Source organism: Rhincodon typus, chromosome 9 (assembly GCF_021869965.1).
Source record: "Rhincodon typus isolate 14 chromosome 9, sRhiTyp1.1, whole genome shotgun sequence".
Lineage (NCBI taxonomy): Eukaryota > Metazoa > Chordata > Chondrichthyes > Orectolobiformes > Rhincodontidae > Rhincodon > Rhincodon typus.
Genome location: NC_063340.1, coordinates 79,284,674 through 79,298,821, shown reverse-complemented (window position 1 = coordinate 79,298,821; position 14,148 = coordinate 79,284,674). Strand labels below are relative to the sequence as shown.

The following is a 14,148-nucleotide window of genomic DNA, read 5'->3' as shown; positions in this document are numbered from 1 at the left end:
TACAGTATAGTAGATACAGTAGTCAGAGATAGTTTGGCTCAACATGCTCCCCTGAAGAACAAATGAAATCAGATATTGTATGGTGAGATATAACACAGTGTGGAGCTGGAGAAACACAGCAGGCCAGGCAGCATTAGAGGAACAGGAAAGTTGACGTTTTGGGTCGGGACCCTTCTTCAGAAATGGGGAGGGGGTAGGGAGCTCAGAAATAGCTAAAGAGAGGAGGGGTGGGGCTGGGATGGTGATAGGTGAGTGCAGGTAGGGAGTGGTGGGGATTGGTCAGTGAGGCGGGAGGGGCGAATAGGTGGGAGAGAAGATGGAAAGGTTTTGTCAGGTCAAGGAGGCAGGGATGAGAGGGAGGGTTGGTCGTTGGATGAGGCTGGGGATGGGAAGATTTTAAAGCTGGTGAAATCCATGTTTAGGCCATTGGGCTGTAGGCTCCCGAGGCAGAATATGAGGTGCTGCTCCTCCAGTTTGTGGGTGGCGTCATTGTGACACTGGAGGAGGCCCAGGATGGACATATCACCCAGGGAGGGGGAGGGGGTAGTTAAAATGGTTTGCAACTGGAAGGTGTTGTTGTTTGTCACGAACAGAGCACAGATACTCTACAAACCGGTCTCCGCTTGGTCTCATCGATGTAGAGGAGGCCACATCGGGAGCAGTGAATGCAGTAGACCAAGTTGATGGATGTGCAGGTGAACCCCTGTCTAATGTGGAAGGTTTGTTTTGTGCCTTGATTGGAGATGAGGGAGAACTGTGTAGGGGCAGATGTAGCACTTCCTGCGTTGCAGGGAAAGGTGCTGGGGGTGGTGGTGTCACTGGGGAGTGTGGAGCGGACGAGGGAGTCGCCGAGAGAGCGGTCCCTATGAAAGGCAGATTGGGGTGAGGTGGGAAATATATCTTTGGTTGTGGGGTTAGATTGTAGGTGGCTGAAATAGCGAAGATTGGATACGGAGGTTGGTGGGGTGATATGTGAGGACAAGGGGGATTCTGTCTTTATTTTTGTTAGGGGGAGGGGATGTGAGGGCAGAGGAGTGGGAAACGCAACAGATGTGGTTGAGGATATTTTCAATCACCGGAGGGTGGAAGTTGCGGTCCTTGAAATAGGAGGACATCTGGAATGTGCGGAGTGGAATGCCCCATCTTGGGAACAGACGTGGTGGAGGTGCAGGAATTGGGAGTAGGAGATATTGTATGGTAATCCTTTTGATCCCCAATAGCTTAGCTGTTACTAGAGTTATTGGTGCCATTCTAGGTTGTATGCTGCCTTTATGTCAAATGTAGCTATTCTCATCTTCCCTTTAACATTCAACCCTCGCATTAGTTTCTAGTTCAACTATAGAGCTCAGTAGTTACGGTAGAATTTGAGCTGAGCATCAGTGAATAGGTTTGTATGAGTAGACTTGTTCTTTGATGGCATTGATCTTTTCTGATAACGCAATAAAATGTCTCAAAGCACTTTTGATAATAATTGGGAGGATTCTGACCAGCCAAATATATTCTGGCCAATTTTGGAGATATACGTGAAGTACCCTCCTTTTGTTATAACTTGGTAGCCATATAATACAGAGCAATTAATTTTTGCTCTAATCCTTTCGATCTGTCAACAGACTGCTTTTTGTATTTAGCATGCAGGTAACTAACTTTGTACCTAAGGTTTGTACCTAATTCTGAGTTCTGCCTGTGCTTCCTTCTATACTTCATAATGAATCAAAGCTGTCTCCTGGCTTGATGACAAGTAAAATGAGGGATTTGCAGCGTTATGAAGCAACAGATGTTTGTAATTATAGAATTCTGTTGTTCTTGATGATTAGCAATCCCTTGTGGATTCCCAGTTTTGTATTCTAGGTATGTTCTTGGTCTATCCAACTTAGTAGTGTAGCAATATCATAATAAACTTCGAAGATGAGACATTGTCTTCACTGAAATTATATGGTACCATAGACAAACATGTTTTTCCATGTGATGAAAATGATATCCAGTATGCATTTCATTGAGTTGACTGCATTTCTGCCTGGTGCAGGTGAAGTCTGATAATCATGTGATTAAGACTCAGCTGTTATGGACAGTGGTGGTAATATCCTGCCAGTATATCAAGGTCTTTCATTCAGAACATATCCTTGCTCCCTCAGAACATCTTCCAAGTGATCTTCAAATTTGAAGAGCAAGAGCTGAGCAGTTAAAAGTAGACAGTGGCAGTAGGTGGTGATCAGCCAGAGGTTTTCTTGACTTTAATTGACTTGAAAGCACAAGACATCATTAGGTTTAGATAAGAGAACTACAACAGCCACATTAATTGGTATAATATTCATGTGCATTCCTATTCTGATCGGGGAGGGGAAGAAGTGGAGTGGGCAAGTTCCATTCCCCTTGGATGTGATGAACGACTTGTATTTTTCCAGCAATTTGGAAGGTGCAACAAATGTTTATGAATGTAAATGGAATGTTGTTTATTGCAAGGAAGCACATAGCATTGCGACTATCTGTAAGTCTTTGTACTTTTTTCTTGCTGTCAGCCCAGAAATTACCAGATGTGTTGACTTTGTAATTTGTTACTTTCGGATGTAAACTCTTGGGGAAGAAATTTGTTTGCCAGTAACACTATGCTAACTTGTGCCAATTCCCCAAGGCCAGGCAAAATTAAGGACTGTTACCTGCATAACCTATGTGGTGTTTCTCAATGATATCAATGGAGAATGCTAGAAGCTATGAAACACAAACAAAGTTTTTCTAATCCAGTGCCATAATATTTAGGGTATCGTTGTCTGATTCAAAGAAGTTGATACTTTGAGCCAAAAATAGAAATTGCTGGAAAAGCGCAACAGGTCTGGCAGCATCTGTGAAGAGAAATCAGAGTTTATGTTTCAGATCGAGTGACCCTTCCTCAGAATAATTTCTAATGCATTTACATTCTTTAAAATGGAGACCAAAATATTAACTCTGATTTCTCTTCACAGATGCTGCTAGACTTGCTGAGCTTTTCCAGCAATTTCTATTTTTGTCCCTGATTTACAGCATGCATAGTTCTTTTGGTTTTTACTTAGTACTTTGTCTGTAACTGGTGATTTTATTGCAGAAGATAAATAAAAATAAGTTTATAGCTGCAGCAAGAATAAACAAAGAGTTGAACAGTACTGAGGTTCCATTATTTGACATGTACTGCTTATACTTTTAGTTTTCTTATTTTTATGTAATTTTATTCTATAACATTGTAGATTACTAGTGTTTCTATTTACTAGTCTTTATGTAATCTGAAATTTGGATCTTGATGCAAGGAACTATTCTGAAATTATGCTATATGAAAATGACTTCTAAATCCATATTTTAAGAAGTGGGGTAGCTTGCATATGAACATGGGTACAAACCTTGAGCTGGAGTAGGCCATTTGTCCCTCTTAGACTGCTTTGCCATTCAATAAGATCAGGGCTGATCTGATTGTGACCTCAAATCTGCGCTTCTGCTACCCTGATAGCCTTTGACTGCCTGTTAATCTACCTCTACCTTTAAAATATCCAATGATGCCAATCTCCACTACTCTCTCGGGAAGAAGGTTCTAAAGACTTGTGAGCCTCTGAGATGGGAGGATCCTCTTTATTTTAATCTTAAATGGAAGACCACTTATTTTTAAATTGTGGCTGCTAGCTCTTGTTTCTACCACAAAGAGAAACATCCTTTCAGCATTCACAATGTTGATCATAGGCATTAGCCAAGTGAACTGTTTCTGAATAGTTTCTAATTCATTTACATCCTTTAAAAATGAGACCAAATTTGTATATTGTACTCCAGATATGGCCTCACCATCACTCTAAGTTTATAGCAAAACATCTCCACTTGTATATTCCATGCCCTTTCAATAAAGGCCAATATTCCATTTGACTTCCTAATCATTTGCTGTACCTGCATACTAAGTCCTGGTGATTCTATACTTATGACTAGTCTCTATAGCATTAGAACAAAACATTAATTCTCTGGGAGTCTCAGAAAATCCAAAGTAACAACAGACTGAGTTTTAGGCACCCATAGCTCAATTAATGTTTAACTTGAGTGCATAAAGGAATAAGTCATTCACCTCCTTGATTTTGCATCATCATTCCATTTGATTACTGCTAATCTGTATTTCAGACCTATAATTCCATAATTCTACTACCGTTAGTGTGAAGAAATCTCCTGATTTCACTTCTGAATAGTTTGGCTGTATTTTTAAGACTATTCCCCTTTCTGGATTCTGCCACCAGAGAAAATGTTCTTTCTCATTTCCCTTTATCATTTAAATGTCTGGATTAGATCTTGCTTTTAAAAAATGAAGTAAATTCTCGCAAATTGAAAACTGAGATTAGGGCAATGTTTAATTCTCAAATATTGAATATGCTTTAGAACATGGAAAAATAAGAGTAAAAATAGGCCAGTTAAGCCATTGAGCCTGCTGTGTCATTCAGTTAGTCTGTGGCTGATCATCCACTGTACTGTATCTTCGAACACTATCTCCTCATCGCATGATTCCCTTAATATTCAAAAATCTACCAATATCTGACTTTAATATTTTTGATAACTGAGTATCTGCAGTGCCTAGACAGTTTAAACACCATTAATTGAAGAGACTTGGCATTTAACTTGCTCATGACCTTAGCCCTTGTGCTGTCTTATCTCTAACCCCACTACCCATTATGCTCCGAATATCTTGTATGCTACTACACCATTCTGTTTTTGTTTTACTATACTTCATTAATACAGAAATAAAATCGACTTTTGAGAGGCTTTATTCCTTCATTAGATGTTTTTCACATTATCACATTATGTCAGGCTGGTTGCCTCAAAGAGACAACATGTGATTTGCCTTCATTAGTATTTTAAAGTTTAATTATCGATTTAATTTTTTGAATACATTTCAGCCTAGGTTCTATTTATGTATGCTGTATAGTTTTTGACATTTTTTTCTACCTCTCATTTTATTTACAGACTATGAATGACTTTGATTATTTAAAACTACTGGGAAAAGGCACTTTTGGAAAAGTAATCTTAGTCAAAGAAAAAGCAACTGGGAAATATTATGCAATGAAGATACTAAAGAAAGAAATTATTATTGCAAAGGTAGGCACAATGGTTTACTTTGGAAGAAGCAATATTTGAAGATTGAACATTTTCTTTGAAGTTTGGATTTTAATGCAAAGTACAAAAATGCAAGCAACAAAGTTTTAAAACAATACTTGGTAGAGTTGAGGACTGCTTTGTTTTCTCGATGTTTCGTTGAATTATGTTGAACAACACTAAATATTCCAAATATGTTTATAATGTGTGTTGCTGTGTTTTGTTGCTTCATCAGTTGTAAACCACTTACTGAGTACATGTGCAAAATTTCTCTCAACTAATTGTTCAGTCCATATTTTATGTACCATAGCTTTTGTTAAGGTACTCATTAGAAATTTTATTTTAGTTTGAAGCATTTGATTTAAAAATGAAGTCAAGCAAAAGGGAAAAACTATTTGAAAACATACACAAGAGATGCATGGGGAAGAAATAACTGCTTTACCATTTGCTAATTCCAACTTTAATTACTACTTTATTCTCCACTCCTGATGGATTTCTTGCACTGCCGTATGGAGATGTATTAAAGCAGTGCTTGAGGTGACAACATAAGTTTTGCAATCTCCTACCCAAAACACAGTGGAAAGCAGAATGTATGCCTTTGCACAGAAACTAATCACTCACAACACTCTCAATTAGAAAGCAACATTCACAGCCAGACAACTCATACTTTATGATCATGTTTTGCAAAGGGCAATATATCGAGAAAACTGCCCCATACGTTTGCACTAGGTATGCAGGATCTATGCGTGATGCCCACCAGCTAGCTTCTTAAATGTGTAAATCAAAATCATCATATCAAATGTATAGCATTCCCTTAAAAATTATACAGATTTGCTGTATAAAAAGACGCAGAGTACCCAGACAACTTCAGCTTTTCAACACAGCCAAAGTTAATAATATTTCCCTGTTCTGCACTGTATCAACTTGCACCTCGTATGTAACATAATGAAATAATACAGTATATACGAGATACGTAAATTGATTTGTTAAGGTTCCTGTGAAGTGTTGTAAGTTAATTAAGGGTCTTGAATTTTTCTTTCTGCAGGCAAAATAGGATTACTGCACCCTTACACTTAATGTTGTTTTCCTCAACACAGAAATAAGTGTGCTCAGTTAATTGTTGTTAATTTGACTTCAGAAACACTTTCATGAGTTTTCTAATGTGTCCTACTGCTAAATACTGTGACAGGGTTTTTCTGATGGAGAATTCTCAGTTTCAAATACCACAATGTGCAAAGTAGTCAAGTGGTGACCAAACACCATTAATAAATTAACAGCAATCATTCTGTGACATTTGCACACTCCTTCTAATAATTGGCTATGGAGCAAGATTTATACTAATTTGTATTAATAAAAATGTACTTAATTATTGAAAATGTGGAAAGAGGCCAGAGAAAGGTGAAACCTTTATGAAATCAGTTTGAATTTTCTTCCCCTCTCTTCTACAGGGAGAATTTTACTTAATTTGTAGAGTTTATTTTCTACGTGAGTACTTAATTATGCAGGAGCATAGTATTCAAATAAAAATTTGTATGGCAGAGGATATTTTAAAGTTAAATACATTAACTTCCTGTATGAGTGTTTTTATTGCTGCAAAAATAAACTAGCATGCATATTTACAGATCCCATGTCTGGAGTGCAGTCTTCACCAGGAGCCTGTACAAATAGTCGTTTGGACCTCTGTGCTACCATCCCATAGAAAATGTATAAAATTTCAGTAAAATGGCATTCAACTTTTGAAGTAAAAATCCTGACATTTAAAACTATTGATTTATTTGTATTGTGTGTAAACATTCTACAAGGCTGTTTATTTGTATACTTTACTATACATTAGCAATTTAATTGCTAAAGGCTTGAGGCAAAATGGGAATGTAGAGGGCCCCCAAAAATTCTTAATCTATCTCTGACTGCAATCTTTCTTTATATCTTTACCTTTTGATCTTTGCTTCCTGTGCCGAGGCATTCTTGGACCAAACCAAATGGCAGTGCTATAAAGGATAGAACACTTTGCCATCTAGCAACAAATCTCACACTAATTAACCATCTTTACATCTAAATAAACTGAAACACAACTGTTTTTAATCTGCTTTCTTAATTATTATATTAGGTTTTACTAAATTGAGTGTTTCCAGCTTTAAAATAATTAAACATTTAAGTGTACTAATCTCATTTTATGCTTAACTAATATCCATCCAGCTTACAGTTTGAATGCCTTGCCTTAGGAAAATTTGGGACAGAAATATATAAATAACTGCTATATTACTGCCATGCTATAATTTTACTTAGTAATTGTTTACCTTTTTAACTTTTCTGTGTGTGCCTAATTCTGTTTGTATGGTTATAGAAAAGAATGTTATCAATTTTATGTCTGTCATTACCTGCACAAGAAATATAGGATCTCAGTAGTTATTTCTAGAGAACCTGTCATTTATTCTGTGTTGAATTCTGGGAAATCAGCACCTTTGCATTCTTGTGAAAGCAAAACTGTACCTGTTAATTGCTTGTAGGACCTGTTGATAAAATTTATTTTTGAAAATAATGAAAAACAGAATATATGGTCTCTAAGCTTTTAAAAATATATGTTGTGATGCTGTCCTAGCAATTTGCAATCCCACGTACTCTTCTCTGTTGTAATCAGGACAGTGGACCGCATATTCAGGCATTTCTAAAGCTGCATGAATAAAAAAGGAACTGTGGTCTTGGAAATAAAACATGCATTGCTGCCACCATGTGAAATTTAAGAATGGTCATTTATCATTTCGTGAAATACTTCTAATATCGTGTTGCATATGATGAAGATATTAACAACAAGCAGTACATAAATAAGTAAATTTCAGGTACTTTATTTCTGAAAGCAATTACAGTTACTGAACATATCTACCCCAGAGGGGCAAGTCACTTAGTTAATAAAAGCAGTGCTTTTGATTTTGAGCTTTATTTTCCCTGACTGTTTTAGTTCTATGCTGATCTCCAAACAGTTAAACACATTTTAAGACAATGGGAAGATTCGGTGGGCATAACTTGTTATGACATGGAGATAGATAGCTGAACCAAACAGCTTTTCTACCTCTGTATTCGCAACGCAGTAAAATTAAACCCTTTGAAGACCCTCAACAGTTACTATAATGGTTTAATTGAATAAACAATCTCAGACTTTGAGAATAATTAATTGCAAACACCAGTCTGTATCTCAAGTAAAAGTTTTGACAATTTGTTGAATATACAATAACTTTAGCAGAGGAAAAGAAAACACAAGGTAATCTAATAAATGTCTATGATTCAATCCTGAAGCGTTTGTTTTCAGCTCCCATTCTCACACGAGACTGAGAGACAGACAAATACAGTTAAGGGATAAATAGTGGAAATTAATGAAACTGGCCAGATTTCTTAAATTGTTGCTTGATTTTCTGGAAATGTTGAGCAGGTTCACCATTTCAGTTTACTCAGGTAAATGTAGCAATACTTCTAACTCATCTTTCTACTCTTTTGGTCTTTCAAATGCTGGTGAGGGAGATTAGGCAGGGAGCTCTCAAATCGTCAGTTATGCTGTGTCATCAGCAACTAAACTCATCATCTCAGAAACCACAGTGCAAAAAAGCAACTGCACCTATGGCCCTGTCCTGAGAGATTGACATTTTTCCATGGTCTCAATTACCATTCAGCATCTACTGTCTGCTTGAAACTATGGTCTTGAAACCAATTGCCAGGTATTGACCTTTTTAATAGCTGAATTCTGCTATCTGTTTAAACACAATGCTGTTCCTGAGGTCTGTGTCTTTAGGAACCCTTTTAAATCAAGAATCAGCCAGCAGTTAACCTCCTGTCCTAACCTCTGAAATAAGGTTTGTTTGATCTATTCCTTTCCTTTTACCACAAGCAGTTTTCCAAAGTCCACAAGTGATTTTTAGCTCACAATTCCCAGTTCACAGCTAAAAGCCAAAATTGATAAAATTGATATAGCGATAAATCAGCAAGGGTTCTAATGAAACAAACCGGTCTTTCTCTGTGAAAGAGCATTTAACTGCCAAAACTGAATGTTACCCTTGACCTTATTGAAAAGTTGTTTAAGAGAACAATTTTCTTCGGTAATTTTAGCAGAAAATGAGTTATTTTTGTTGGCTTTTGACCACTACATAAACAATAAAGGAGAAATTTCTATGGTGTGGTGATGTGGAGTGTATTTTAAATGAGAACAGGCACACATCTTAATCTGTTTTCCTTTTGTAAATCTATAACAGTGAGTGAGGTGAGTGCTTTTTTGAATGTTTATATTATGATCTGTCTCTTGATTGACTTTTAATAGTAAGGATTGGTAATAAGTTATCCCAAAGCAGTGTTTTTCAACAGTAACGCTGCGTTTTGAGCAAAGTGTGCAGTGTTTGTTTTTAGGTAATTTCTGGGTCTGTTGAATGTTAAAGGGCAGAAATGATTGTTAATAGGGTGATGGGCTCTTCCTGTCAGATGTGGGAGATGAAAGAGATTTTGAATGTTCCTGGAGACTATGTCTGCAGGAAGTGTGTTTGGTTATGAATCCTATTGGACGGCATGGATTGATTGGAGTGGCAGTTAAAGGAAATGAAGAGTTTACAAGAGCAAGGGGATGTGATGGATGGCAGTTTCAGAAAGTTGGAGACACTGTAGATGCAGTCAGATAGACACTTGACTGCAAGGAATAGTAGGAGAGGTAGCCAGGCAGTGTAGGAGTCTCCTGGAGCAATCCCCATTTCAAACAGTTATGCCATTTTGGATACTGTAAGGGGGGGTGGTGGGACTGGCCTCTCAGGGGAATATAGGACTGACAGCAGGTTTTCAGGTACCATGATTGGCTCTACTGTAATGAGGGTTATGTCAAGTTCCAAGTGACTGATTGTAATAGGGGACTGTCTAGTCTGGGCGAATGACATCAGAATGGTGTTTGCCTCTCTGGTGCAAAAGTCAACGATGTCTCAGAGAAGGTGCAGAGTGCTCTGAAAGGGGAGAGTGACCAGCAGGAGGTTGTTGTGCACATTGGTACCGACAACATAGGTAGGGAAAGAGATGAGGTTCAGCAGAGAGAATATAGCCAACTATGCAGGAATTTAACAAGTAAGTCCTCGAAGATGGTAATATCTGGACTACTGCCGGTGCCATATGCTAGTAAGAGTAGGAATAGGAGGATAGAGAACTTGAATGCGTGGTTGAGGAGATGGTGCAGGGGGTAGGGATTCACATTTTCCGTCTATTGGGATCTCTTCAGGGTTAGAAACGACCTGGATAAGAGGAATGGGTTCCACGTGGATTCGAAGGAGACCAAATATCCTTGCAGGGAAATTTGCTAGTGCTTTAAACTAGTAAGGGGCTTGGAGGAGGGGGATCCAATAGTGAGAAAAGAGAAAGGGCTGAGGCTGGTGCAGTAGATAAGGGGAGCAAGTCAAATAGTCAAGGCAGACAAGGGCTTGGCAGAGAACGAGGTAAGACTGATAAATTAAACTGCATTTACTTCAATGCAAGAGGCCGGACAAGTAAGGCAAATGAATTTAGAGCATGGTTGGGAACATGGGACTGGAATATATGTAGCTATAACAGAAATGTGGCTCAGGGATGCACAGGATTGGCAGCTTAATATTGTGGGTATAGATGCTATAAGGAGGATAGAAAGGGAGGCAGGAGAGGAGAGGGAGTGGCGTTTTTGGTTAGGGTGAAAGTATGGTTGTACTTAGGGAGAATATTCCTGGGAGATCGTCCAGTGAAGTTATATGGGTGGAACTGAAAAATAAGAAAGGGATGATTGCCTTGTTGGGACTGCATTGTAGCCCCCCCAGTAGTCAGCAGGAAATTGAGAAGCAAATATGTAGGGAGATCATTTGTCTTTTCCCTGGGGAGGGGGATTTCAAGACTAGGTAGTATATTTTTAAGGTGAAATGAGAAAGATTTAAAAAAGATATGAGAGGCAATTATTATTTTTTTTTATACACTGTGGCTCATGTGTGGGATGAACTTCCAGAGGAAGTGGTGGATGCGGCTACAGTTACAATGTTTAAAAGATATTTAGATAAGTACATGAATAGGAAAGATTAGGAGGATTATGGGCCAAGCGCAGGCAGTTGGGACTAGTTTAGTTTGGGATTATGGTCGGCATGAACTGTTTGGACTAAAGGGTCTGTTTCCATGCTGTATTACTCTATGACTGTGTCTCAGATATCTAAGAAAAATAGGGTTGTAATGGTGGGGGATTTTAACTTTCTAAACATATACTGGGACTGTCGTAGAGCCAATGGCTTGCGTGGGAAGGAACTTAAGTGTGTACAAGAAAACTTTCTTATTCAATATGTTGATGTACTTCCTAGAGAATATTTGAACTTCTGTGGAGACATAAGTCAGGGCAAGTGACTGAGGTGATAGTGGGGGTGCACTTTGGGGCAAGTGATCATAATTCTATTAGTTTTAAAATAGTTATGGAAAAGGATAAAACCATTCAAAAAGTTAAAGTTCTAAATTGGAGTAAGGCCAATTTTGGCGGTATTAGGCAAGAACTTTCAAAAGTTGATTGGGGGAGGCTATTCACACGTAAAGGGATGGTTGGGAAGTGGGAGGCCTTTAAGAATGAGATACCGAGAGTTCAGAGACAGTATGTTCTAGTTAGTGTGAAAGCAAAGCTGGCAGGTGTAGGGAATGCTGGATGAAATTGAGGCTCTGGTTAAAAAAAAAGGGAGGCATATATCCGGAACAGACAGCTAGTATTGAATGAATCCCTAGAGGAAAGTAAGGGCAGTAGGTGTGTACTTTTCTTCCCTTTATTCATACATGGGATGAGGGCGTTGCTGGCTAGGTAGTATTTATTGCCCGTTCCTAATTGTCCAAAGGGCATTTAAGAGTCAACTACATTGCTTTGGGTGTTCAGTCACATGTAGGCCAGACCAGGTAAGGATGGCAGTTCCCTTCTCTAAAGGAAGTTAGTGAATAGGATGGGATTTTCCAACAATTGACAATGGGTTCATGGTCATTAGACCCCTAATTCCAGATTTTTTGAGGGAAATCAGGAGGGCAGAAATGGGACACAAGATAGCTTCAGCAAATAGAATTAAGGAGAATCCAAAGAGATTTTACAAAGAGTAACTAGGGAGAGATTAGGGCCCTGTAAAGATCAATGTGGCCGTCTCTGTGTGGAACCACTGGAGATGTATGAGGTACTAAATGAATATTTCGCATCAGTATTTACTGTGGAGAAGGACATGGAAGCATGGGAACTTGGAAGTAAATGGTGATGTCTTGCAAACAGTTCACATTACAGAAGAGGAAGTGCTAGAGGTCTTAAAATATGTAAAAGTAGATAAATCCCCGGGATCTGATCCCTGAAGTTTATGGGAAGCTAGGGAAGAGATTGCTGCCCCCCTTGCTGAGATATTTGTATCATCAGTAGCCACAGTGAGGTGTTGGAAGCTTGGAGGTTGGCTAATGTGGTGCCATTATTTAAGAAAGGCTGTAAGGAAAAGTCAGGGATCTGTAGACTGGTGAGCCTTATGTCGCTGGTGGGTAAGTTGTTGGAGTGGATTTTGAGGGACAGGGTTTACACGCATTTGGAAAGGCAAGGACTGATTAGTGATAATCAGCATAGCTTTATGCGTGGCAAATCGTGCCTCCCTAACTCGATTGAGATTTTCGAAGAGGTGACCAAGAAGATTTATGAAGCAGAACAGTAGATGTTGTCTATATAGACTTCAGCAAAACTTTCGACAAGGTTTTACGTGGTAGTTCGGTTAGATCACGTGGGATCCTGGGCAAGTTAACTAATTGGATGCAAAATTGGCTTGAAAGTAGGAAACAAGAGGGTGGTGGTGGTAGCAGGTTGTTTTTTGGAATGGAGACCTGTGACCATTGGTGTGCCACAAGATCAGTGCCGGGTCCACTGCTTTCATCATTTATATAAATGATTTGGATGTGAATGTAGGAGGTATGGTTAGAAAGTTTGCAGCTAGTGTAGGTGGTGTAGTGTGAAATAACTCTACAAAGACCAATATCCCATCACCAAGTCACACTTTATTTTCGCGTGCATATACCTGATGCTGACCAGACAGCTCAAAGTTGGCTTCTAGAGAAAACAGGACCTCTGACACACCTGTTTATATATTTGTCAGCCAGGATTTCCTGATTGGACCTGTTTAGCATCCTAATCAGGGAACTCGTATTCTATGCGGTCCACCTGGCTGACCTCTTTCCAATCACTACATCCCTCCCCCTCTAAATCCTGGACGTAGATCTGTTCTTTTTCCTGTAGCTTCTCCTGGGGCATTTATGCACCAGGTCAGTTTCCTTCGACTCTGTCTTAGATATTGGCGGCGTGTACTGGACTGTAGCCCACGTCTTGCGTCGGAGCGTCTTGGCTAAAATTCATCCTCTTCAGGCAGTAACTGTATTAGGCTGTGACATTTGCTGCGTCCATCTCATCCTCAGAGGTTTCTTCAATACTAGGTGGAAGGGGAGAATGCACAGGTTCTGACAGCCTTGCTGGGTATTCTGAGGGGCTGGATATGTTTTGCTGCTGCCCGGATGCAAGGTTGCAGCTTGCACGAGGCCCAAGTGCTAATTCAGAACCGTCTCTCTTACCTGAACTTTGTACATCATGGGACGTGACCTTGCGTCCACCACGTTCTTTGTCCATGCAGAATCATTCTCATGGTTTTGACACCAAACTTTGTCCCCTGTAGGAAACTGCCTCTCTCGCTTCAAAGCCTTGTGTCCAGTATTAGTGATGCTGATGTCATTTCACCCTCCAAACCACCACCACCACCACCACCATCCCACCCCCACTCACATACCAGTCCGGGAAAATCAGGTTTAACCTGGTGTAGAGCCTTGTCCCCATTAGCAAATCTGCTGGAGCTGTCCATGTGGTTGTGTGAAAGGTGGTCCTATGATCAAATAAGAATCTGGACAATTTGGTATTGAATGAAGCTGTAGGCTATTTCTTTAAGGCTGCCTTCAAAGTTTGGACTGCTCTTTCCACGAGACCATTGGACGATGGATGGTTGGAGCTGTCCTTACATGCCGAATGTGATTCGACTTTAGGAAATACTCACATTCCCT

At 39.3% G+C, this 14,148-nt stretch overlaps 1 protein-coding gene across 6 annotated transcripts in view; it reads left to right on the top strand.

Annotated features, from left to right (window-relative positions):
• The window catches only part of akt3a (v-akt murine thymoma viral oncogene homolog 3a), a 460,369-nt gene that overhangs the window by 271,121 nt on the left and 175,100 nt on the right, over positions 1-14,148 (top strand). For all 6 annotated transcript variants that reach the window (XM_048601225.1, XM_048601227.1, XM_048601226.1 and 3 more), the window contains one exon: positions 4,957-5,088. In XM_048601225.1, the coding sequence (XP_048457182.1) occupies positions 4,957-5,088 (132 nt within the window). The remainder of the gene's footprint in view (positions 1-4,956; positions 5,089-14,148) is intronic.